General features: G+C 46.3%; 9 protein-coding genes across 9 annotated transcripts; 5 read left to right on the top strand and 4 right to left on the bottom strand.

Annotated features, from left to right (window-relative positions):
• Window positions 1-2,476: 2,476 nt before the first annotated feature.
• On the top strand, window positions 2,477-4,012 carry T069G_04692 (uncharacterized protein; the record flags this gene model as incomplete). The annotated part of the gene is made up of 2 exons (XM_056171902.1): window positions 2,477-2,661; window positions 2,752-4,012. The coding sequence occupies 2 exons, from the start codon at window positions 2,477-2,479 to the stop codon at window positions 4,010-4,012; spliced, it is 1,446 nt and encodes a 481-aa protein (XP_056028760.1).
• Window positions 4,013-4,378: 366 nt separating this feature from the next.
• On the bottom strand, window positions 4,379-5,584 carry T069G_04691 (FAD binding domain-containing protein; the record flags this gene model as incomplete). The annotated part of the gene is made up of 2 exons (XM_056171901.1): window positions 4,379-5,041; window positions 5,093-5,584. 2 exons carry the CDS (start codon window positions 5,582-5,584, stop codon window positions 4,379-4,381), a joined length of 1,155 nt encoding a protein of 384 aa, XP_056028759.1.
• An 816-nt stretch (window positions 5,585-6,400) lies between these two features.
• On the bottom strand, window positions 6,401-10,477 carry T069G_04690 (ABC transporter transmembrane region domain-containing protein; the record flags this gene model as incomplete). Its single annotated transcript, XM_056171900.1, has 8 exons — window positions 6,401-7,260; window positions 7,318-7,433; window positions 7,489-8,018; window positions 8,078-8,253; window positions 8,306-8,882; window positions 8,933-9,088; window positions 9,143-10,241; window positions 10,296-10,477. The coding sequence occupies 8 exons, from the start codon at window positions 10,475-10,477 to the stop codon at window positions 6,401-6,403; spliced, it is 3,696 nt and encodes a 1,231-aa protein (XP_056028758.1).
• Window positions 10,478-11,743: 1,266 nt separating this feature from the next.
• Window positions 11,744-14,247, top strand: T069G_04689 (fungal specific transcription factor domain-containing protein; the record flags this gene model as incomplete). The annotated part of the gene is made up of 6 exons (XM_056171899.1): window positions 11,744-11,794; window positions 11,863-11,891; window positions 12,083-12,585; window positions 12,640-13,361; window positions 13,411-13,640; window positions 13,695-14,247. The coding sequence occupies 6 exons, from the start codon at window positions 11,744-11,746 to the stop codon at window positions 14,245-14,247; spliced, it is 2,088 nt and encodes a 695-aa protein (XP_056028757.1).
• Window positions 14,248-14,430: 183 nt separating this feature from the next.
• Window positions 14,431-16,650, bottom strand: T069G_04688 (fatty acid desaturase domain-containing protein; the record flags this gene model as incomplete). Its single annotated transcript, XM_056171898.1, has 6 exons — window positions 14,431-15,186; window positions 15,253-15,417; window positions 15,487-15,630; window positions 15,676-15,720; window positions 15,784-16,135; window positions 16,472-16,650. 6 exons carry the CDS (start codon window positions 16,648-16,650, stop codon window positions 14,431-14,433), a joined length of 1,641 nt encoding a protein of 546 aa, XP_056028756.1.
• A 2,017-nt stretch (window positions 16,651-18,667) lies between these two features.
• Window positions 18,668-19,534, top strand: T069G_04687 (methyltransferase domain-containing protein; the record flags this gene model as incomplete). Its single annotated transcript, XM_056171897.1, has 1 exon — window positions 18,668-19,534. The coding sequence occupies one exon, from the start codon at window positions 18,668-18,670 to the stop codon at window positions 19,532-19,534; it is 867 nt and encodes a 288-aa protein (XP_056028755.1).
• A 1,180-nt stretch (window positions 19,535-20,714) lies between these two features.
• Window positions 20,715-21,546, top strand: T069G_04686 (uncharacterized protein; the record flags this gene model as incomplete). Its single annotated transcript, XM_056171896.1, has 2 exons — window positions 20,715-21,271; window positions 21,339-21,546. 2 exons carry the CDS (start codon window positions 20,715-20,717, stop codon window positions 21,544-21,546), a joined length of 765 nt encoding a protein of 254 aa, XP_056028754.1.
• Window positions 21,547-21,719: 173 nt separating this feature from the next.
• On the top strand, window positions 21,720-22,521 carry T069G_04685 (uncharacterized protein; the record flags this gene model as incomplete). Its single annotated transcript, XM_056171895.1, has 3 exons — window positions 21,720-22,048; window positions 22,102-22,229; window positions 22,322-22,521. 3 exons carry the CDS (start codon window positions 21,720-21,722, stop codon window positions 22,519-22,521), a joined length of 657 nt encoding a protein of 218 aa, XP_056028753.1.
• Window positions 22,522-22,910: 389 nt separating this feature from the next.
• Window positions 22,911-23,715, bottom strand: T069G_04684 (uncharacterized protein; the record flags this gene model as incomplete). Its single annotated transcript, XM_056171894.1, has 2 exons — window positions 22,911-23,611; window positions 23,667-23,715. The coding sequence occupies 2 exons, from the start codon at window positions 23,713-23,715 to the stop codon at window positions 22,911-22,913; spliced, it is 750 nt and encodes a 249-aa protein (XP_056028752.1).
• Window positions 23,716-25,611: the final 1,896 nt, after the last annotated feature.

Here is a 25,611-nt window from a genome sequence, read left to right as displayed (position 1 = left end):
CCCGGTCCACTCCTTTCTGGTCAACTCATTTGCACTGGAAACACCTCTCAATGTACTCTAGACCAACTGGGAGCATCTGTTTGTTGTGCTCCTGGCCAGAAAGCCGTGAGTGGGAAATGCGTGGACCTGCCAATTCCAGGGATCCTATGCACCGACGGAAAGACTATTTGCTCAGGAAAAACACAATGTACTCAAGACAACAAAGGGGCTATAATGTGCTGCGGCTTCAACCAAAAAGCAATAAACGGGAGGTGCGTGGATCCGTCGAATATCTTATGCTCCGATGGGAAGACGATCTGCTCAGGAAATACACCACAATGTTGCACTAATGTCAGCATCTTTGTCGACAGCACCGGCGGTGCGTCCAGCAATACAATATGCTGCGGTGTCGGCCAGAAAGCATTGAACGGTAAATGTTACCCTGGAAATGCAAAGCTTCTGCCATGCTACCGAGATGGACCGTGTGACTTTGGCAATGGGTATTACTGTGCATGGAATGCAGGAAACGGAGATTCCAAGTGTTGCAAGATGGATGAGTACTACAAGGGCACCCAATGTATCAAGAAGCCATAATATTGGTAATTGGGATAGTTCAGGTCTGCTGGGATCGCCCTAGGTCTTTAGACAGAGGCAATCGGTTTTGGGTTGGAACACGATAGTTGGTGAGTGCAGTGCAAGCTTCGATTATTTAAACTTGACATGTGGATTCGGGCAACGGCTTACATGTGCAAGGCCGCTTGACAAGGAGGAATAAAATGTGTGTTTCTGAGCGATATTTCTTCCTGAACCTATATCTAACCATCAGTAGAGTCCGCAACTAGGTGAATGCTCATGTAGATCGTTGAAAATTAATATCAGAGCATCTCGGCGCTTTCTCTTCGAGTCTTTATATGCGTACAGAGATTCAACATTGTCAATCGGGTATTCAAAACAGAAACTATGACGATACTAATCTACGCATTTAGGCATCAGCCATTTGAGAACAAAATAATGTTTGTATCCTGGTACTTATGAGAACGTGGCTGTGCCTTCAGATGACGCATGCACGTAACTACCCTCGTTGACGAGGAGTTGGCAAGAACATTAGCCGAAATGGACTTAAGAATAAAGTCATGTTTCTTACTATCCTCGAAACGTAGCCACAGTGGCACTAGGTGTTTGTCCTACAATGTGTATCAAAAGCTCGGTGCTCATAGGGGTGAAGCGTCGGATCCTTGGCTTCTGGATAACAAGGCTATTCGGACCTTTTGTTTTTTTTTTAACAACATATTTCGCTGCCTAGTTGAGACCTTCAAGTTCACGCGGCCCTTGAAACTTGTGGCTAAACAAGGCTCTGCTTGGCAAGTCCACATAGTAGGCATCTGTCAATATTCTGGATGACACTACCAATTACCATGATTCGTTACTCTAAAGGCTGGGTAGTTAATACTAGCTATGTATGCATGAAATAGCGCGCCAACCTTTTGTTCTCCGGGGTTTTGAAGCTAAAAGATAATAAACAAATGCTTCATAGCATACTCAACAAACTGTCCAAGGCACAGCGGTAAGGGCTTTTATGTCTTGATATACTTATAATATTTTGGGTTCTGCAACAACAGGTGGCCTCCGTCTATGTACTTCTACAGTGGAATATTGAGTGATTGTTGTACGACTTGTGTAACTTAAGAGATGCGCGGTAACACCAGTCCTCAATCTTCTCTCCTTACTGCATAACACCTTTTCAGCCTCCCCAGTGGCATCAGGCCTGCTAGCTCAGCTTCGCCTTACTATATGCCACAAAATTGTGAGTCAAGGTAGTACATGTACAAGACGTTTTGAATTGGCAGTAATAGTTGTTTACTCAATGCGTTCATGGTTCAAGCGTTAGATCAGGCTGCCTTCTCGATATGACCACTCTCGGTTCTAATGATGTGTATGCAGAGCGCCTTACAAAGATCACTGCGTGACACACATTGAGAATAAATACTGAAGGTGCAGACTCTTCCAAAAACTTCCATTTAGATATATTGACTCCCAATCTTGCTTCTTTCCCTTTTGAACCTCAAAGATAAAATTTCTTTATCATTCGCAAAGATGGCTCAATGTTGGTATCCGACGTCAACCAAGACTAAAGAAAGAGGTAAGAAAAAAAGATCAAGGGCATGAAGCAAACACATATATAACCATTCTCTTGGCAATTACCGTACCATGCCTTGCCATGACATCTGTATCCGGGTTTCTCATTGGTATCATTTTTAAAAATCGCGTATCGCTTAACGCAGGCTTGCTTGAGCTGCAAGCTTCTGGCTATATTTCCTCCACTCCACGAAACACCATCAGTAATTTTATGGTCAGCGGGGGTTCTAAAGCATACTATGTACTCTTTAATCCATCGTCTCTAAGTACTATCGCTTCTGCAGCTGGAAAGCTTCTTCCATACTTATCAAGCACGATAACGGGATTGATGGCATTTTTTGCAGCCAATTCTATAAACCAGATGTCGCAGGAGGCACAGGTCCACAAACTTCTTACGCCAAAGCAATTATCAGTGCTACTGGGTCTTCTGGTCAGTGGGTGGCACGGACTTTGGGATGCAATCTGTTATCGAGTGAAAAGAGGAAGCAAATTTGACGGCCCTCTTTTTGGTGTGGTTTCTGTCCTGGCAATTACAACAATCTTGGGGTAAGTGTATTACTTCATCATCCACGGCTATCGAGTAGACCATATTTCTGGCACGCTGAGTCATTTATGCCCGGTTACTGACATTTATAGAAGCCTTATAACTCCAGTTATTGATACCTGGTTTGGCTTCGTGGTTATACCAGTCGAACAAACTCAATTACGAATCAATAGCCCTGCTGTTCACTCATTCGGTCGGGGGCTTATAAGTAGCGATTGCACCAAAAATGAGACTGGCTCTCCATGCAACGTCATAACAGCGATGGGGAAAAGCTACCTTATTTCTGCCAGCGAGGCTTTCAAAGTCCTACACAATGCGTCTGCGATCAATGAAGTAAACTATTTTCCAACAGACCAACCACAGGCCTTTCTATATCTCGGAGATGCAGCAAGCTCCTCAAACGTCGACTTCAAAGCCAGCACATTCGCAGTATCTACCCAGTGTCAACCAATAACATATGACTGCACTCACATGCATCCTAATGACTCAAAGTTCAACTGTACACCTGCACTTACCGGCGACTTTAACACACTGTCAACCCCGGTGGGGGTAAAGCTTTTTAGCAATTCAAGCCTCACCGAGAACTTGCCTTTCACATATCAGAATCCAGTCTATTTCGCGACCTGGGCTGTGAAAGAACAGATTGATTCGACGAGCTTTGTAGATGATCCTGGAGTTGCCTATCATTCTGACACGGTCGAAACATTGTCTTGGATCTTAAATTGCTCTTCTACCGTCTATGAAGCAACGTATACTTGGGTGAACGGTACTGTAACATCATTCAACACTACTCTAGCCAATAGCACTCTTGGTGGTATCATGTCTGGCCCATTTGGCAGCGACCGTGTGAATGCCGCGTTACAATGCGCGGCCAACTTTGCCAGCGCCGGCAACAGCTCCGCCGACATCGCGGAAACCACCTCAGCTTTTATGTCTCACGCCGTGTTATCGCTATCAGTCGGGGCTATTAGCAGCAGAAGAAATATTATGGAACAGTCTCGCTCAAGGGTACTTTTGACGAGGGTGCCAATTATTCCATTTTATTTCTTAATAACACTCAAGGCACTTTACGTTTGTGGTATCATATCATTAGCGGCAATCATAATGATATGGTCTCATCCTAAAGAGGTAGCTGAGTTGAGATCTCAGTTCACTATTGATGGATTGGTGGGTACGATATTCAGGGCAGACAAGATTCACATGCCTCTTTCGGAAAACTCGGAGGAGATGGGAAATGGTCTCCAAAAGAGTGAAGAAAGTGAAATTAAGGTCGCTCTCTTGAAAAGAAAGGAAGAATGGTCATACGCCACAGTATTGCTCAAGAGTGGTGAAGCAGTCATCCAGTTCGTGTAGATACATGCGATATAACTGCATGACTGCTTTGGACATGGTAAAAGAAAAGTAGGTTCGTATCTATTAGATAGAGGAGAATCTAGGTGATGTACGATCAAAGTTGCCGAGAATTGTAATATATATCTATCTATGTTTGCTACACTGCTATCGCTCCTCATTGCTAACTGTGAACTATTATTGAGAGCTGAATTGAATCTTGAATGCGTGAACGATTGTAAGGTCCCTGAAATCCATCCTAACAGCCCATATCCTGACACAAGGTGTAATTGAAGATCAGGAGTAATTGGTCTATAATAAGATCGCGGGGCGATATTGCGAAAATGAAGGCCCTTTGATCTGATTATCTCTGATCAAAGACGAAACATCCTACTGTGCGGACTTCAGGACATCTAATAAGGGCTTGGGGGCGTTCTGTGCAAACAGAAGGCTTGCACTACCGTTGCTTCGTTCAATCAAGTCCTTGCCGCGCTCAAACATTTCCTTCTCATATGCGGCAACCGCAGCGTCCAGCTGGCTCAAACCGTGTTCCGCGATTTTAGACGCCAGCACAAAGGAATCATACATCGAGCAGTTGACACCCTCTCCCACAAACGGGGTAGACACGTGAGCCGCATCGCCGATAACAGTGACACCTGGAACTGAAGCCCAAGAGAGTGCCTCAGATGGAAGGTGATAAAGCGGCCAGGGCCTGAAGGCACCTTCAGAGTTTGTAATGATGTCCTTGAGGGAAGAACCCCAAGTGCCGAAGAAATCGGTGTTGGTGACGAAATAACTGCGTGCAGCCTCACCGTCTGCTTTAGAGAGGTCTACAGGCCCATTTGTGGCAAAGTCTTCAGCAACAGTCAAACCGAGATAGATGCGGTAAGATCCGTCTCCTTGCGCTTGAGCCGAAACTTGCTTTGCTTCTCCCATAGCCACGAGATTTCCACTTCCAACAAGTTTTGCGATAGTGGGATGAAAGGGGTTTGAGTTCGAAATCTTGGCCTCAAGGTAATGCTTTCCTGAATATTGAGGCTTTGCTGAGGTGAGCTGGTTTGTTGTTAGCATATTTCTCCTTTATCGGACGCGGGTATTACTCACCAAGTGCCTTGCCTTGCTCCATGCACCATCTGCTCCAACAACAAGTTTGAAGCCTGCAACGGAAATGCCATTCTTGAAGTTGATGGAGAAATTGCCAGAGTCGAGCTTTTCCACACTACCAACGGCGTGATTCCATTTGATCTTACTTGGTGGAATGGACTCGAGCAGAATCTTGCGCAACGAAGCGCGATCAATCTCCGGGGAATCTTGTTCTTCACCAAACGTAAGATGTGTGGTTCCATTCTTGTCCTGAATAAGAGTTTTGGTGGCGTCCCAGCGCGCATACTTCTTGAACTCGTCAAACAGTCCGGCTTCCTTCAAGACAACTTGACCGGTTTTTCCATGAATGTCGAGAGAGCCGCCCTGACCCTCTTCCGAAGAGGTTGCATCTCGTTCGTAGACAACGTAGTCTATCTTGTTGACTTCTAGCAATCGTGCCAAGGCAAGGCCACTAGGACCGCCTCCAATAATTGCAACTGCTGGAACTGACATTATGGTGATGATGCTGATGATGTTGCGATACAAAATATGAAGTGAAGACTCTTGGGCTGTACTGTGTGTTTACAATGAATGCTTATGAGAAGTGAAGACCATTTATAAACGATTGATCGAAGAATATATATACTCATCGCGAAGACGACTACATCTTGATATCCGGAGGCCTTGGTCCACGTTCAGCCAATCAAGTTGCGTGAAGTCGGACATGTTACAGTGTCCGGGCATAGCCCCACGCAGTCTCCCGGATGGCACACCGGATTCAAGTGCCGAACGCCATCCGGAGAATAACTCACTAGCTGGGGTGCTAAGGGATGGACTGGTGCCAGGGGTTTGAATGGACAATCACTGCAAGGCCATCGTGGTGTCTCCTTATTCGATACTGAGTTAGCATGGGGCGCAGTCGGAGCTACATAACCCTTCGTGAAAACAACGGTGAGGGAAATGTCGGGATACAATTGCTGGTCAACAAATGAGTAGTAACTAATCTTACACTAGGACCGAAATTTGGCACTTAATTTTGATGGAATACTGCAGTTGTGTCTTGTATTGAGTGGCAGCAGACTACACAGTAGCTATATGTCTCGTCCGGATGTATCAAGATCTTTCCTTCTAATCGATCTACAGGTAGTCAAAGTATTCAAAGTATACAGTAGCTCATGATGTCCTAATTACATGTATATAATTGCAAATACAGGAAATAAGAGAAATAAATGAAAGTAGATTCCCACCCTATTGCTTCCGAGGCGTTTCGGCCTTTCGCCTTGCCTTCTTGACCAACCCGCTCTTTGGACAGTCATTACACTTTACTGATCAAGACTCACCGACGCCAATCTGAGCCATCACCATAGACCAATACTGACCCTTCGATTCCAAGAGGCTACAGTGGGTCCCTTTCTCAATTATCCTTCCACCATCGAGCACATAAATGCAGTCACAATGCTGGATCGTAGAGAGCCGATGTGCTATCGATATGACAGTTTTCCCTTGAGTGCCCTCTCTAATGGCAGCTTGAATGAGCTGCTCACTCTCGCTGTCCAGAGCGCTGGTGGCTTCATCGAGAAGTAGAACCGGTGCATCCATAGCAATCGCTCGCGCAATTGCAATACGTTGCTTCTGGCCACCAGAGAGTTGGGTACCTCTAGATCCCACTGACGTTTTGACTCCATCTGGGAGGGATGAGATTAAATCACGAAGTTGTGACTGATCAATGACGCGCTCCAGTTCGTTTGGCGTTAATGACATCGATCTTCCCAAGTTAATATTCTCCTCGACAGTGCCCTGATATAGAACTGGCTCCTGGCTGACCAATGAAAATAACGCTCGACTGATTTCGGGAGCGTAGCTCTGCATTGGTGTACCTGTAATCATAATTTCTCCTGCTAGGGGTTCATAAAATCGCTCGAGAAGCTGGATTATAGTGGACTTGCCACATCCAGACGGACCAACCAAAGCAATAGACTGTCCCTTGTATAGCTTCAAGTTGAAGTGTTTCAGCACCCGTTGAGACGGCCTGGAGGGGTATGCAAAGTCTATATCGCGAAATTCTAGGAGAGGAGTCTCTTGGTTAAGAACCGAAAAGTCTGGCACTGTTTGATTCAGACTGGATACATCCGGCACGGAATCTTCTAATTCGTAAATCGCGCGTGTCGACGATATACCTTGAGATATGTCTATATAACAATGCATTAGCATTCCGGCTGCAAGTTTCTCAGTCTATTGCATCATACCTGAACTGTGGGCAAAGAATTGCCCTGTGGTTTGGGCTCCAAATACGATCGCTATAAACACGATAAAAAACTGTGTTGTTGTATACTCCTGGAACGATAATAGGCGGCCTCCATACCTGTAAAGTCTTGTTAATCGTGAACATAACAGCGTATGAGATTGTCGCAACTCACCAGAAGGCCAGAGCCATGCAGAGCAAGTCAATGCTGTCGCTCAAAGCAAACCAAGTCATACTCCGTACCGCATATTGCCAGGCATTGCGGCTATACTCGTCAAGCAACTTTCCAAACTTCTTTTCAATCAAGGGTTCCGTGTTCAGCGCCGACACTGTACGGATCGCTTGGATAGCCTCGCTGGCGAAGCCAACACTGTCTGCCAACATAGCGCCAGACTTCTCCTCAAACGAATTCTGCATTCTTTCGTGGACAACGCCGGCTCCAAAAATGAATGGGAAGCCACCAAAAAGAACCACAAGGCCAAGTTTCCAGCCCGTAGCCAAAGCAAGTACCACGCAGCTAATTAATGCGACTCCGACCGTTACAATAACTGCAAGATTGCTACCAGCAAGAGCGTTTACTGCGTCGGGGTCTGACGAGAGTCTAGATAGCAAGCTGCCGACGGAATTCTCTTCAAGATCAAAAAATGCCATGGGTTGAGACATCATGGAGCGTAAGTAGTCATATCGATATGCCTGGGCAACAAGCTGTACGAGATGAGAGTTAGCATAAAATGGTTTTCTTGCCGATTATGTATGTCTCTTACCTCTCCCAATGCTCCTCCTGCCCACCCTACCCCCAGGTACCCGATTCCGACTGCGATGGCTAGTATAAACCACATGAGGCTCCAGAAGTTACCGTGAGATACAAGGGCAGCGCCAGTCAACTGGAATGTTGTCACGACTCTGGCGTAAAGGAATGCTTGAACAGGGAATAGAGCACCTGTTAAGGTCAGTCAAAAGTTCAAGAGACGAGCATTGATTGTACAACTTACCTCCAACAGTTGCAGATGCACAGATAATGAAGAATACCCACCAGTGCTTCTTTTGAGAAGAAAGGATTATTCTAACAAGAGTAAATACTCCTCTGCTCTTAAGCTTTTGGCTCGTATGCTCCGACATTGCACGAGGTGCATCTTGCACCTGCGTCAGTTCCTTTTGGAGGAGAGAATCACTAGCCACTGTTTCGAATTCTTCATCCTCTCTTTCCATGGAGTGTTGGCTTTGCGATAACATTTGCGCCTCCCATAGCCGTTTATAAATACTGCCTTCCTTGTCCAGTAGGCTCATATGTGTACCAACCTCTGCAACTTCGCCCTTTTTCATCACTACAATCTGGTCTGCAGCTTTGATAGTGGTCAGGCGATGAGCAATCGATATAGTCGTCCTATTTTCACAAGCATTATCGAGCGCCCGTTGAACGATGGCCTCTGAGTTCACATCAAGGGCACTCGTAGCCTCATCTAGGATAAGAATGGGTGGATTCTTGACAATTGCTCGAGCAATAGCCAGTCGCTGTTTCTGGCCACCAGAAAGCATCGTGCCTCGGTTTCCAATTGGTGTGTCGTAGCCCTGAATTGCGTGAGTAGTCAACATGACAGCAGTATAGGCTTATATCATACCTCAGGGAGCCTGGTGACAAATTCATGAGCATTGGAAGTCTTGCAAGCTTCTACGATCAGGCGCTTCTTTTCTTCAGCTGGTAACTGCTCCAATGGGCTTCCTGACAATCCATACTCGATATTTTCGTATACAGTACCAGTGAACAAGTAAGGTTCCTATAATCTTGTTAGAGATGCAGCTACGTTTCAAGAATGTGCGGCTATTCCTACTTGTTGCACAAGTCCAATATTTGCCCTCAGCGTCTGAAGTGGGATTTCATGTAATCCGGATTCACCTATCTTGATCTGCCCACTCGCAGCATCATACCATCTCAAAAGTAGTCCGACAACAGTTGACTTGCCGGAACCACTGGGCCCGACTAAAGCAGTAGTCTTACCAGCAGGGATATCGAGAGAAAATCCTTTTAGAACCGTAACATTTTTCCGAGTTGGATAATTGAATGATATGTTGTCAAAGGCGATGTCTTGCTGGAAATAGCCCGTTGCATAATTGGAGTTTTTATCCCGCCCAAAGTTCGGTTCTGCTGTCGGGGCCATATCAATGACTTTAAAAATCTCGGCTCCAGCAGATTTAATTCGCAAAAAGGGTCCAAGATAGCCAGCGAGTTCTGAAAAAGCGTTTACACCAATCATGATGGAGAAGAGAGTGGTGATGACTGTACCAGCCGTTGCCGCTTCGCCATCGACATATAGTTTCAATCCGTACCAAAAGGCGAGTGCGTATCCTCCATATAGCATGAACATGTAAATCCCAGCCTGGATCCCCTTGATTGGAGATCGAGCAAGTCCAATTGCGATGGCGCGCTTCAGCATGCCCTCGTATTTGCCGCCTAGAGCCTTTTCAGCTCCAAGCGCTCTGACGGTCCTCATGGAGCTTATCACTTCATCAGCAAGCGTTGCGGCCTCTGCATTGACGGCGTTAAGGCTTGCTTCTTTCTTTTCGTCAAACACACTCGTGATTCCGACCGCCACAACCGCGGCCGGAATTATTGTAGCTGTGACTAAAGCCAGTTTCCACTGAGAATGAAGTGCCACAACGAAAGCTGCGACGACAGTAGAGCTGCTTCTTAGTGACAGGCCGAATTTCTCAGCCAGACCAGAACGGATGGTATTTGAATGAGTGGAGAGAGCGAGGGAAACCGCTCCGGAGGTGAGAACGGTTTCATGATACGCGATTCGTTGATGCAGTACAACATTTACATATTTCTGTCGAACAGCCGAATTGACACTGGCCGCGACGACGGTGAAAAGAAACATGTAGATATATGTGCATGCTGCCTTTGCGATGAACATGTAGATAAAGTACAGTCTATATGTCGGTTAGTTACCATCTAGTTCATCAAAGCACGACCGCATTTCATACGTATAGTGGTTTACTTTGCCTCGGAAATGCTCGCTGGGGATCCGTCCCAAAGCAAAATCGGTGAATACCGACACGAAGTTGCCAAAAATTAGAGTCATCAAAGGCAGTACCGTTCCCGATCCCATAGCCGCCAGAATGCCCTCGGCATACATCAGTTTCTCGCGAAGAGTCGCCATATTCATTATTTTCTATTCATCATGATTAGTTGGAGTTGGAAGAATAATCTCTTTTTGGTCTGCCAACCTTGTATATTTGGATAAAACTCAGCGATGTTTTCTCGCTCGCCCGCAACGCTTCACCATCGTCAGATTTTTCTGGATGTTCTTGGACTTCCCCAATATCCACAACAGCGGCTTCTTGAGAATGTGCCATCTTTGAGTATTTTCCTGAGCACCGCGATTATTCGTTGCACACTCCTAAACATCAAGAGCCCTGTGCATGGATGAGAAAGAACCAGAGTGGTAAAGAAGTCGTCTTTGCTATGGCTAAGAAATATAACTTGGAAATGGACTACGGAAGGACGAAAATAAATGGCGAAAAGGGGGATAATCTGTATTCAATTCTACAGTTTTCATCTCCGGAACCATGATGCGGTTTGTATTACCTGTAAAGCTGGTAAACGGCTGCTTTGCCCAATCGCGGGGCTCCCTGTCGGACATTTACTACTCAACCAGCTTCCCGCTGAGTTCGGTGCTAATCGGTGGTAACGGAACGAGGGTGGAATGTTACAAGGATGATTTCTTAATCTCCAGCCTGAATCAAGATGTGCGTTTCTGGCTAGCATCTATTACCTTCTGCATGAGAGACGCAGGAGCTGAATATCCTTGCTGCTTTCCAACCTGGCAAGTCGTTGATGGCTGAGGGCCACAGGTACGATACGTGATTGCTGTCGACATAATTCGATGTCCTTTACAGGTTATAAAAACCTTGACATAGATATTGCCATTCAGCTGCATAGGCCAGTAGAAAAAACTACCTCCTATTACGAATCAATTGGTGCTGGTATACAATTCCTCTGCCATCATGGCTAACCTGTATTCACATAGGTAATTCTTTAACTATTTATTACTATTACTACTCTCTGCTACTTTTAATATTTTAATCTAGTATCTGGTACTATAGTTATATTTTTCTAGTATCTGATACTATAGTTCTTCTTTTTTATAATTACGTAGGTAGTTTCTGTTATTATCACCTATCTAAATGAAGGCAGAAAGATCGTATTCCGGCGAAGAACATACGCCATTAGCCGCTGATTGGATGGCGCCGGACTTTTGCAAAGCTACATGTAGACTTAAAACTCCGGCCGCCACCAATGACGGACCATGAAGCCGGAGCTTAATACTTGAGCTTCCGCACAGGTTGCCTCTCCATGATCTCACCAAGAGGAATAGAAGTAACTTGAACATCGTCACAGCCCTGGCTAGACATTACCCATCCATCGCACTATGAACCCGAATATGCCACCCTCTAAAGACGTAGGATTAGCACGATTTGCGGTACGTCGGAGTTCCCACCATGTGCCGCCGGTAGTTCTGTACGGCTGACACCATCTACACACATGCAGTGCACCCATTGCCGGCAAAAGAAGATCAAGTGAGTGTGCAAGGTTATTGAACTCAGAGTTGCGATTATTAACTTAAAAAAGATGTTCGAGGGAGTTTCCCAAGTGTGCAGCATGTCGTCCATGGCCAGGCGAATGCGTCTACCACAGATTAAGCCCTGTCTCCAAGTCTAATGAGACCGTCACAATGTATGGCGCTCAATCGTTTCTGCTGCACTGATAGATGTCTAATTCCAAATGTCAGAGTTGGACCAGCCAAAAAAGAAGCAACTATCCTTCCTCAAAACTCCAGCAACGTGGACCAGCGTCTTTCGCGTGTTGAGAAAGCCCTCGATACGCTCTCTGACGTGATCAATACGTCTCTCGTGGGTTCTGCTGGAAATCGTGGAGTCTCCGAAGCTCCTTCGAGCACAACAAGGTCAGATGCGGAAGCAACGACATCATATCGGACGCCAATTGGAGAAGTAGATACTCCTCAGCTCACTTTAGACGATTCGCATTCATTCGCATATTTGAGCGAAGCTTCGCGACATTTGGATGTTATTAAAACTAAGTCCCTACAAGGGCGACTTGCAGAACATCAAGCAGCGTCCACCGCGTTGCAGGACCTATCCAAATCTCTGACCACAGTTAGCCTCCAACAGCCACGCACAGATGCAGCAGCTTTTGAGTCTCTCAATGGATACTATGTACCCTCCCGAGCGGCTGGGTATAACTTGATAAGCTGTACGTCGATCAACCGCCTTTATGAAATCTGCATGATAAGCTAACCGCAACCAGATTTCCTTCAAAGCGCACAGCTCGCTGATATCTTATTCATCACTCCATCGGATGATCTTCTCTTGAACGTCATATTCGATCCAGCTACAGTGCCTCAGCGCGCTTGGATTGTCTACGTCAACTTCATTCTTCTTACCCTTCTTCAGAACGACAACTCTCAATCAGATGTTGTTGAGAGTCTCCAGAAGAACACAGAAATGGCACTAAATGACTGTAGAATATTCTTGGAGCCCAGCGAGATAAACATACAGGCGCTCTTGTTATTAGGGTGCCACGGCGAACAATATGCCTCTCCCAATCTTTCTTGGATGCTTGTTGGCCATGCTTGCCGCCAAGCTCAAGCCCTCGGTTTGCATGTGGTAGGAAGAGGCAGTTACAAATACCAACAACGCCAATTATCTTTATTCTGGTCCTTGTTTTCAATAGACAAGTCTTGTTCGTTGGCTTTCGGGCGGCCAATGCTACTCCCGACCGCCATATATGAGAATGTTCCACTGCCCGACTTCCAGTACCTCCTAGGCTACCATCCGCACAGAAGTCAACCCGTCGTTACACAGAACGGCTCTTCTACCTCAACATTTGGCGCCCATTTCTTCATCCAAGGAATGAAATTGGCCAAGTTAACGGGAGCGGCGCTCAGTCTTCTTGCGAGTCCTGGAAACATCGCAGACCATCAAGCCTTGGCTGCCAAACTACGGTCATGGGACTCACATACAAATGAAGTAAGGCTTATCTCTTAAGCAAAAATGATATACATTAACACTCCAATAGCTCTTGTTAAAAGTTTTTGATGAAGAATCTGCCACTTCAACAGCTCACCAGATCCAAGAGATGACGATTGGTGTGCGCGCAATGAGATTTCAGTATCTGCACATCCTCATACTAGTATTACGCAAAGACCCCAGCAGCAGGGAACGTCGCGTTCAAGCCGCTCGAGATGCCATCATGATCCTGCCAGACCTGGTATCAAACTCAATCCATGTGTACAATGGACTAGTTTGGTGAGACTCGTCGTATTACTCTCCAGTTCTCGCACTAACCTATTGAAAATGAAGGCAACTGTTATACTACCCTTTTACGCCATTCTTTACACTGTTTGGTCATATCATAGACTATCCATCGGCACCAAGTACACCACAAGATCTTGAACTGCTTCAAAAGACTGCCACTTATTTCAACAGCATGAAACAATTCGGCTCTCTTCCCGCAGTTTCTTCCAAGCTGGAAAAGACAGCTCTAGTCTTCTGTAATTTGGCAAAGTTTATCACATCCGGTGAACATACCGGCGATGATGCACAAGATCAACAGTCTACAGCGACAGGAACCAGTTCAGAAGAGTCCGCGATGCCAACAACAAGCCCAGAAGAACCCACTCTTTGTGGAATCGACACTTCTTCTAGCGAAGCTGATTTCGAGCTATATACCAACGCCTTCATGGCTTACATCAGAGACCAAGACCTCAATGAGCAGTCCAGCTTTGACAATACTGATATCGAGAACATATTAGGCTGCTTAGATTCTGACGGTCCTTCACCACGCAAGCGCAAGCGGTCATTTGAGAACACAATGGACTGGTTTTCTTGGGACACATATTATTGTAAAGAATAATATCAAACTCTATAAATTATATCCTCTACGCCAAGAGCGAGGCCACATAATTTCCCTGCTCTTCCCAGGCCGTTTCTAGTACAATACAAATCCGTCAACGCCTTTCCGTCATTCCCCCTCTATAGTACAAAATATTGAAGTCAGGCTTTTACAGCCACTACAAAAAACAAGAAAAGGAGCCGCTCAGTGCAATCCGCTTTCTCCTGTCTCAGCCATGTACTTTTGGCAGCTCAACATCATATTGAGCTGCTCGCTCACTTCGTCTAGCCGGCCAAGGACCGTGCGATTGCCATCAACAAAGCCCATAATAGAATAAGGAATACCCGTATCTGCGCAAAATTCTTTGACTAGGGTCTGCGCTCGGCGGAGATTGTGTCGTGGCATCCTTGGGAATAAGTGGTGAACGGCCTGGAACTGGAGTCCGCCGTGGATAAAGTCAAGCCAAGCAGGGCAATCCACGTCCATTGTGGTTCGCAATTGTCGCTGGGCAAAAGATTCGGTCTCGCCCAAGTCTGACGTTGACATACCCCAATGCGAAAGAGTAATCTGGACGTGCAATGGCATAGTTACAATGTGTGACACGAGCACAAAGGCCACACGAATTGTCCATGTTGGTAATGAGCGCCAAACCAGGCAGTAGCCAAAGAGGAACCAGTAAGCAGCGCAGAAAGTGATTTCCGTGGGACGAATCCACCATGCCTTGGTAGATCCTAATGATGAAGATTTGCCCGACAAGAGGTGCAGCCAAGACAGAAAATAGAGGTTGAAGCGGGCAACGCCCATGATCGGGTAGTATGTGTACTTTTGGTAGGGAACGAGGGCATCTGCCACGGCGTCCCAGACAAAGACGAAGCCATTATAGTAGGTGGAACGGAGTGATCTAAAGAAGGAAGGGCATGTGGCGAAGAGGGGGACGTTTTGAATATCAGGATCATGCTCCTAAGACAGTAAGGTTAACAGCTGATCATCTTGTAAGACTTTCATATGACGGCGGTAGTAACTCACTGGTTGATTTGTTATCAGATGGTGGACATTATGGCTGCTCTTCCACCAGCCAATGGAGAGGCCGCAGCAAAAATCAGCGATGAACATGCCGATGAGCGTGTCGATGACAAATATCTGAGTAATGGCTAGATGACCAGCATCATGAGCCGTGAACATGATTTGATGCTAAACATCGACAAAATGAAAGGTCAGTATGAAGATATGCTCAATGAGGCAAATATGAGAGGCACTAACCCAGAACAACCCTAGAAAGACAGCCGAGGTCATATACCATCCATGGTGCAAGGTAAAAAGGAAGCAGGCAAACAAAGTCGTGTATCGAAGCATCTCCTTGCCATACTCCACATATCGGCAGTTATAGAGCCCCTCATCGCGTATCTGTTGATGCAAAGCCCGGTATCTGTTGACGACGCGCTGTTGAACCTTGGGATCTAAAGACGGATAGTCGCGTAGGCCCTTTTCCACCCCCTGTTGGACGGCCCAATCTGTGTACTTGACAGGACAATTGGTCGGTGGAGACGTAGTGCCAACAGATGATGCTGATGATGAAGCAATTCGCCTGCGAATGCCCTTCTGGCTAACACCAAGGCTAAGGCTAGGGATACGAACACCTGGACCGTCGATGCTGGACAAGCTGGGGCTGCTGCACTGAGAGAGTGATGCGGGTGTGTTGGTTGAGCTCAGTTCATCGGAGTAATCGTCTGTGTCTGAACTGCTCTCGGGATCTGAGATGGACATGTCCGGAATCTCCGGCTGGGTGTGGAGGCTCGATTTGCGGAAGATGCCTCCCCTGATCGGAGGAGTCTTACTGATCCAGGGCCCCATTTGCTTCCGGCCGATCCGGTAGGCCGCCATCGTTCGAAGCGAAGCCGCTGAGTGATAACTGCAGCAAAAGAGAAATAAATTGTTAGCACACTATCATGGGTGGTTTTGTTTGGTCTGGTGCCAAATAGATGAATGGGGCCTCTGTAAAAGAGATCTCGATCCAGCATGGCAACCCGCGTGCCGTCCCGCGCGCATTGGTGCGTTATATATGCACGTTTAAGCTTAAAGCTCGACAGAGCCGGTGTCTCGATCCTACTTTGGGAATTTCGCCTTCGATGCACATTGGACGCAGCACTGGCAAAGTGTTGTCATGGAGGCATACGAGAAGAGGCCGCACTAAAGCTGACACAAGAATAGGAAAATGAAGAGGAGAAGTATAAAAGACAATATTTACGCTGTAATTTCGTCGGTCGCGTCTCGGCCCACCATATGCTGAATAACCAGAGAGCCTCCAGGATGCTTGTCCAGCCATCCGTTGAGGCGTAGGACATAATCTTGGAAAATGACAATGCTATCACCGTCGGCAATCATGCCTTCGACCTCCCGCTGGGAGAGGATCTGATCGCGATCCATAACTGCAGGAAAAAAGTAATCAAGCGACAGTAATGGCGGACACTGGATTCGGAATGTCGATATCTTGGAGGGACAGGTCGGCTCGTGGTTCGGAGAACACCTCTATCGCTGAGATTAACGGCGTATCGTCAACAGCAACAGCAATGAGGGATCTGGGGAATGTGTCAAAGGTTCGAATCGAAGTGGACAATGTTTGAAGTACTGAAACAAAGAGAGGAGGAGCGAGCTTGGCTGATAAGAACAGGCCAACGTGCGCCCATTAGTACTTACCCAGATCTCCTATCCCACGAACATACTTTAGGTACGATACATCAGCCCCCATATGGAACAAGGACAGGTAGCGACAAAGTTTCCTCTGCCTTGGTACGCAAACAACGGCGTACGGGGACCATGTTGGCCGTTTCATCAGCTCGGACGCGCGTCGGTTTAGAACTATGGGGCATGAATGTGCTTTGGCCACGAAGAAAGGAGGAAAGGAGAAGGAGAAACTGGCGCCACAACAAACCATGGAGATTTGCCTCCGCGAGATTCGATGCGCAACGGGGTATGTGGTCCAACTCTGCCGAACTTTGATACACACGAGTAGCGGTCATACGAGACAACCCAGTAGTATTCCGAGGATACAGCGCTACCTGATAGGGTACTTTTGATGAGGCTTGAGTCTATTCTTGCGAAAATCGTATAGTATCCCATTGATGCTTGCAGATGAATGGCTACAAACCATGAAAAGCCAAGGTACTATCGTCAGCCTCTTTACCTAGATCAGCATGTAGGCGTGCAAGCATCATGCAGGTACACTTGACCAACCCAATGTGCTCGAGTCGAGACCCTGACAACGCCAGCTCTAGGCTTTCTAGAAGGGGGTGGGAATAGATCTTAGTCTACCAATCTTCAAGTTCCCTGTCGATCTCGTTTAAACAACAAGTACTATGAGAGAGAACGAGATATCCAGCCAATAGTACCCGCCCAGGTACGCGAGAATATAGCCACTAAAAGGTTAGTGTAGGTTTCACTGCCCACATGAGTGTCATTGCGCTCCGTGCTCGCGCATACAATGTTGGAGTCTCCAATATTCCGGAAGCCCGATGGAGAAAACTATTCGAGGCTCAGGAGGCCTCTATTTCATAGGGGTTTTCATAGACTCCGTGCTCCGTGCTCTGTAAAAAGTCATCCATAACTTCCAAATTCAGTGTTGAAGCAAGCAAAATAGGGGTCCTGTATTGCATAGCCAGGATAGTTCTGAACATGACATGGGACCCATCTGCGTGTTCCATAACGGATTCCGTCCAGCCTGTGTGGCTGAGATGTACGACGACGCTTCCGCGTAATAAACCCTGTCGCGGCGTCTATCTTGGCGTCGTGTATTATGTAAAAACTCGGCCTATCGGACGCTTTTGAGCGATTTTAATGTTAAGATTGAGTGGCATCTAGAACCTTTACTAGACGAGCACTAGCACAAGACGCAAGGCACAAGCGCTGCTACAATGAGATCTTGTTGCTGTTGGTTTAATTGAGTTGCTTTTGGTAAGAAAACTAAAAATTGAAGCCGCTGGCCGGCTCCACACCGAGCCTGAGCATAATGGCATTGAAGCTTCGAGCTAAACGATTGGACACAGTTTCAATGATGGACTCCATGCTGTTCGTCCAATCTCATGTATCTCCTCTGCTCTCTGTTGTCCCTCCCATAAGTACATATAATACATAGGGAAACTTTGCGTATTAATTTTGCCCATCTTGCGCACCACCAAGTCCTTATCTCACCAAGATTCAGCCGCGGAGCATTTGTACACGCATTATGAAGAGGAGCACACACAAGAGCGGGGGAATGAATCCCTGCCTCTGCTCCAGCCAACAGGGTGGCTCTCCTTACGCGTTTCGGTTATATCGTGGACACTGAACATGGGGTGAAGGAATATTTACAGTCTTCTGAGCCGTTCCTCTGAGATTTACATCCCCTTGCAACCAGACCCAGAAATCGTCGTCCATCCAAATTTCTTCCTGTACGAGTATACATACCATGACTAGCTCAAGGGCCAGCATGGCCTTCTGGCCTAAGCAGATGATACCTCCCACACCTGAAAACTACAAGGAGCTCGCAAAAGATGGCGCAGAAAGGCTAGCTGCCGTATCTCTAGAGCAGATCCCGGCTATTCCGGCCGGTGCCGTGATTCACGACAACGGCTGCGGACACGGTTCTGCCACGGCCGTCATCATGGCCTCTGTGGCTCCAGAAGTCGCTGCGACTTATAAAATCACGGGGACGGATATCTCAGGTGGAGCGGTGGAAGTCTATTGTGACCGAGCGGACACTCAAGGCTGGCCTGCTCAGGGTCTCGTCATGGACTCTGACAATCTCAAGTTTCCAGACGAAACTTTCACTCACTCCATCGGCAATGCGCTGATCTTCGTGGGGCCTCGCAACAATGGGCTCGACGCTACCAAAGAGATGTATCGCACGCTCAAGCCCGGAGGGACACTCATACTAAACTGCTTCGCCTATGTGCCTGTCCTAGAGCCTATCCGTGAGGCTTCTCGAGTAACCCGCACAGGGGCCATACTGCCGGCCTGGACGTCATTTGCAGAATGGACAGATCCATCTGTTATAGCGAATGTTGTGGAGGCCGGTGGGTTCAAAAAGGAGTCCATAAAAGTCGAGCAGCGCGAGATGTTTGTGAATATCGGAGATTTTGATCGCCACACTGAGTTGGTCTGGAGCATGAGAGGAATGCCGAGCACTGGCTGGAGCCGAGAAGACGAGGAGAGGTGGGACGAGGCGTTGGAGATTGTGAGGCGTGAAATGAGAAAGACTGAAGGTTTCAAGACCCTCGACGACGGCACCACGGTGATACGAAATATCATCAATGTGGCAACGGCGACCAAGTAAAGGCCCGCGAAGAGACGGAATGAGGCTGATACTATCGAGCTCAGAAATGGGTCTGCGGCGATTGCAAGAGGGGATGTTGAACTTTATATTTGGACATGTGCCAAGATTGCGCGATTTTGTCTCAGACTCTCGTATTATAAGGTACACACCTAGGCATTGTGTTGGATGTAGGTGATTTTATTTCTTGCGATAGTTTTAGGTATAAAAGCTGTATTATTAGGAGCGAGCGTTTGGAATCTTCCACGGCATAGGCAGATGAAGAATTAACGGCATGAACTACTTCTTGATGCGTTGTAAACATGACAACATCACACCGTAGTACTTGGCTCTTGTCCAGACATCTGGCTCAAAGAAGTATTCACTCGTTGTCGTTGGTACTAATATTAAACTTATAAATAAAAATAGAACGTGTAACTCGGGACTGATGGTACCTTATACGAGACTCCGGTGCATCGCGGAGTCAATTTTACAAAGAATACTGCCACATTGGATGGCTGAGACTATGAGTTGTTGTTCAGAAATACTATACCAAAAGGCATCTGGCCGTATAAACCGTCTCTGAGCGGGATAGACGTGTAAGCGGAGGACAGAAAAATCGAGAACTAAAAGATTTCACACACCCGCGCGTTAAACTATACGCCTGTTTATTTAAGTATCTACTATTATATCTATATTTCTGTAGTATCTACTATTATATCTATATTTCTGTAGTATCTGCTATTATTTATATTTCTGTAGTATCTGCTATTATATCTATATTTCTGTAGTAACTGCTACCCTATCTAGATGTTTATGGTAACTGCTATTATAGTTATAATAAAATTTGGGTGCTGTCTGAATAGGATTCCCTTACAAAAGCACCACTTGATGAGCCGATTAGGTGCTTATACTGCTGAATGTATGCACTTATTCATTTTGCCGTCTCGCTTTTTCTGACCTCCGCTTGACGTGTAAGACGTCCTGAGAGGGCGATTCGTAGATACAAGTAATACTGCATGGCATCCAGATCCACAGATCCAGGGCAGGCCCTTGCAGTGCAGCTTGCATCCATGCACTCCACTTCGTACTGGAGGTGTCATGCTCACCGTCTGTAAGACGATTTCACTCTTCCATCGAATTGTGCAAATGCCAAACACCGTCAAAGAGCATAACGTTTAAACCGTTGCCAATTGTTGCCGTCATGAAACGGCCATCTACAGACTGTCACTCTACTCACGATGAAGTCAGGCCGGCAAAGACGCGCCAGCAACCATCAAATGTTGCGGTGGCGCGGCCATCAGCAATCACCGTTAATAACAATGAGATGCGCGCCGGAACTGAACCGTGGATAAGGCATCAAGACAGTAGCCCAGATCTAGATCAACTACCACATATCAAACCAAAAGCCACAGCATATCTCAGCTCGCGCGTCGGAGAGCTCTTTCAAGAAGAAATCACTGAACGCAGTCCATTGGAGATGTTCAAGAATCCCTACAAGAACGACGACATCATTGAGATGGCCCAGCTCATTCTTCAGAAAACAAAATCTCCTGCGAGATTCGTGGAGGAGGTCTTTCGTTCCATCTTTGTCCCTGAGATGCGCAAATATTCCACCCAAAAAATCCAGAAGCTTTTCCGCAAGCACGCACGTACCACCGTGCTCTCGGCTAACCAGCAGAAGAAGCTGGATAATGGTTATCTGCGCCTCCAAGAATGGGAAACTTCAAGTCAGATTTCCTCAGGTCTGTTTAGCTTGAAGTTAGTCAAACTGCTTAGCCTATAGTTCAAAGGTATATATCGATGCTCATTAACGGCGTGCTCACAGGAAATTTGATGACCTGATTGAGGCCATCAACAATGCGATAGACATGACTCTGGTCCAAAAGGAAGAGACCATCATAAGAGACGAGCTGAACCAAGATAAATATGCTGATAAGATTATTAAAGCCTTAGAGCAAAGATACGGTTTTGACAGGTCTCTCATAACCTGGGACATGAAGTGGCTGGACGTTCTGCGCCCGTCTTCGAGATGACAGCAAGCACGGATATATCAGGAGCACACAGGGAGTAATGGCGAAATCATATTGGATCAGCGCTCAAAGAGAATCAAATCGATTGGGTTTTGGGTATTCACAGTAGCTTTCTTACGGCAAAGATCGCTCAGAGGATTGTGTCCAACGAAGAGAGCCAAGAACGAATAATTGCCATGTCTAGCCTCGCCCAAACTCGCGAAATCACGACGTTCAAGGACAGAGGAGAAGGCATCAACTTTGGGTGCAAATTCTCTCTCAAGAACGGCCTCCCAAATGGCCTTGTTCAAGGATTCAAACGGTTACAAGAGAACACAAACTCATGCAATTCGTTACCCAACCCTGGACTTATAAATCACTACAAATTCGCGTTCAGTCTGTTAGTGGAGTTTCAATCCGAGCCCCACGTTGAGCTTCTTTGCATATTGGCTCTTGCTGTCGGCATGACACAGGATATGACTATCTATATCGTGCCTAAAAGAGATGCTAAAGATGAAGTTGCCAGGTTCGCAATAGCTAGCAGCTCTGTAAAGCCCAAGCGAGGGTGAACACGTGTAGCTCTCCTGGCATTGCGAATGCTATGGTACTTGATGCCCGAAGAGTTCGTATGGGAGAAGGCAAGGGATATGCGCTGAAAGTAGAGGAGGAGACAGAATACAGTATTCAGCGTGTGCGTGAAGCAACTGGTAAGTGTCGTTTCTCTGTAGAGCTTGAAAGGAGATGTGCTAACTGAACGTCGACCAATATATGATAACGAACAGCATGCTTGCCGCACTAGGCTGGCTTGATTGTCCCAAGGACCAAGAAAAACGTAGGTCCAGGTCTAAAAACATGAGGAGAGCCAGCAAAGAAGCCTTAGATGCACGACTGGAGCAGTTGCGAAGCCTGATGCCGAAGCCGACAGATTTTGTGCGCGAAGTGTTCCAGAGCGATGATCCGAAATGGGTAGACCAGTGCAAAGCCATCATTAAATGGTAGACGATGGATCATAAGGATTGTATATTACCCTTGCCCAAACAAATAGAAAATTCCAGAGGGATGTATGAGAGTAGGTGAGCTCTTTTAAGCCGATGCATCCAAAAAAACAGAGTTAAACGTCACCTTCCAAACCAAGTAAGAGAACACCTCACGTGTACTTGGAAATAGAGTGTTGGAAAAATAGATATGCTATGCATACGTTACATGGCAAAATGAACCAATCCAATTATACATATCACAGAAGCATAGGAATAACAGAGCCAAAAGCTGCATAGCAATCAAGGCTCTACTCATTTACAACATTAGCTATTAAACATTACAATAAATGCATTCTAGTACTAGTCGTATTCACAAACATGACTTTCCTCAAAAATGTACTCCCTTGCTATCTATTTTTGCTCCTGCTGTTGAGTTGCTCCCTTTTCACCTCCATCCGGGACCGCTCTCGATTTACGTGATCTCAGCTCGTCCCAAATAATCAAGCCTACCCAGATGGGTAGCAATATACCTGCAATCACGTAGTTTCTGACATAAGAATGAGTGTGAATAATCACATTCTTCTTTGCCAGTTGGAAGCCCAACCCAGAGTTGATAATACCCGTAATGATTGCAACTCGTCCTATCCAGCGGTGCACGTAAGCAAATATGCTCTTGCGACCGGTTCTCTTGAAATGCCGATGCTGCAAGATGCCCAGGATTGGCTGAAAGAGTATGAGTGTGCAGACGACGATGAAGCCAATGATGCAATGTGCATGCACAGGGTTGTGGAGATATCCCACGAATTTGGCGACCCTAATGCCGAGAGCCATGCCGCCAACCATCATGAGGAATGCTATGATCTGGATGGGTGCATGTATGGCCATGATTTTGTTTCGGAGGTAGGTGTTTCTTAGATAAGGGATCTGCTCGATGGGGAGGTGGACTGAGATTGCTCCCAAAGGATAAAGGACGATGAAGACGATGGACATGATGCACGCATGTCCATTTCGCTCTCGGTTCCAGACTCTGAAGGTTTCTCGCTTCTCGAATGAGTGAACATCTCTTCCTTCAACTTGGTTGTGAATTTCTTGCGCCAGGACCAGGTTCGACGCTGGACATTGTCAACTATTAATTCGTGATGAGGCCCTATGTTATTCATCACTTACCAAGTATCAAGAATAGCGCCGACAATGCAGCACGCAAGTGTCGTGTCATGATTTCTTAGTTCTTTGCTGATTAACAGATGTTTATGTTGACAACTTGATGAAGCTCGTGTCCAACATCTCTTGCTATTAATCATGGCAGAGCAGCCGAGTCTTTAATACAAGCTATTCAAGCCATACAAGCCGTTTGATCCGTCCCGATTAGGTGAGCTGCCATAAGACCGGCTCTTGTGGCGTCAACTTGTCACACGTGCCGGCGGAGGTACAACAGCCCGAGATACAGAAATAGAAATGCTTCGGGAGGACTATTCAGCCGTAGCGGCTCTAATGACGCTTACAAGTACAGGCGATGGCCTCTCTGCTTCAACTCTCCAGAGTCACACGCCACACTTTGATTTGATCTCGAGCTCGGTGATTCGTCCTGTTTTTTGGGCCTTGTCTTGCTTTTTCAATTAAGCTCGTTATCTCGTGGGCTGTATTTTTTTCCCACATCCCCAGCCTCGATGACATCAATTTTCATCGGGTTTACAGGTCTTGCCGACGGTCGGTTGCAGAGGCTCAAGATATTTGACCGATTTACTCGGATTTCTAAAGCTTCAAGGGCCCTTGCTTTGGATCATTTGCATTTAAAATCGCGGCAAATTCCGACGGGCAGTGCTGAATCCAATCCATATTTGCCCGCACTGATATGTAGCTTCCTGATATAAGCTTTCTACCTATGTACCCAGTATTCAACATGCAAATACACGTTTCAATATGTTCTAGCATCTTTTCGCATCGGTCAATTCATCAGTTTGCTCCTAAAATAGTATTGGATTCATATGCGGGATCAGTGGCGTGGACAGTTTGTAAGGCAAGCCGTAACAGTTCGTCGCCCGGCATGTCCGGCAATTACAGACAAGACATATTAATTGGCTATATGCGAAATCAATTGATGTTGCGTGAAAATGTATAAGACTCAATTCTTATATGCTGACTTCTCATTTGGCAAACTCCCTCTGTGTTTTCTCAATATGGTGTAAAACGCATGTTCTTGCTTCGACAGGTTATCATGTCGAATCTCAAAAGAAGTCGATCGTGATCAGACTTGGCAAGACGATGCACAGATTATTATCATTCTATCCCAGCTTCTTACTAGACTTTTCCATGGTTCAGTCCTCCGTAGTTTATCGAAGTGAGTTGTCCTTGATCCACGTATTTGAGAATTCCCTCCCTGGAGCCCAAGCAACAGATGATACCTCGGGCAGGTGCGGAGTATGCACGCACATATTGCTTACCACTGAAGTAAGTTGCGACGTATCATTAACGAAGACTACTTTGTAACTGAATCGTGAGTATTAGTATATCTATACGAAAAGTTACCACGCAGACTTTACTCATTAAGAAACATGAGGCTCTGCGGGACTTTGCTCATTCAGACATTCAGTAGCCATACCAGTATCAGACAGTGGTCATTTCACATGATACAGAGCTCATAGCACCAGCGTCGCGGAGTAAGACTATCAAGCTATAGAATTGAGTAGTTAATTCTTATCAAACTGACACTTGAATGGCATACTGACACCGTTGTACACCGTTGCCTTCTCTCATAAGTCAAAGTTTATCGCATCATATCAGTGGATAAACCCAGAAATACATGTAGGTTGGATGTATCTGAGCACCAGTGCCGACAAACATTTAAAAGTCATTGTGACGTCCTCATTTCAGTGACATTCTCCGATACCTCGAACATCAAATGTTTGTGCCGGCTTCAAAGGGTAGTACCATCAAGCTGTGGGATTAAACCACTGGGGTAGTGTCGACAAACATTTAGAGGGCACCCTGAAATGCTTATTCAGTGGCTCACTTGCAAGGTTCTATTCCGTCGGTATCGGGCTCTTCTCATAGGACTACCAAACTTTGGCATACTCAGGATAGCGTTATCTTTCTTTTGAACAATAGTAGATAT

This window comes from Trichoderma breve, chromosome 3, assembly GCF_028502605.1.
Source record: "Trichoderma breve strain T069 chromosome 3, whole genome shotgun sequence".
In the NCBI taxonomy this organism is placed as follows: Eukaryota; Fungi; Ascomycota; class Sordariomycetes; order Hypocreales; family Hypocreaceae; genus Trichoderma; species Trichoderma breve.
The sequence above is the reverse complement of the archived record's forward strand: the minus strand, read 5'-3'. Positions and strand labels throughout refer to the sequence as shown.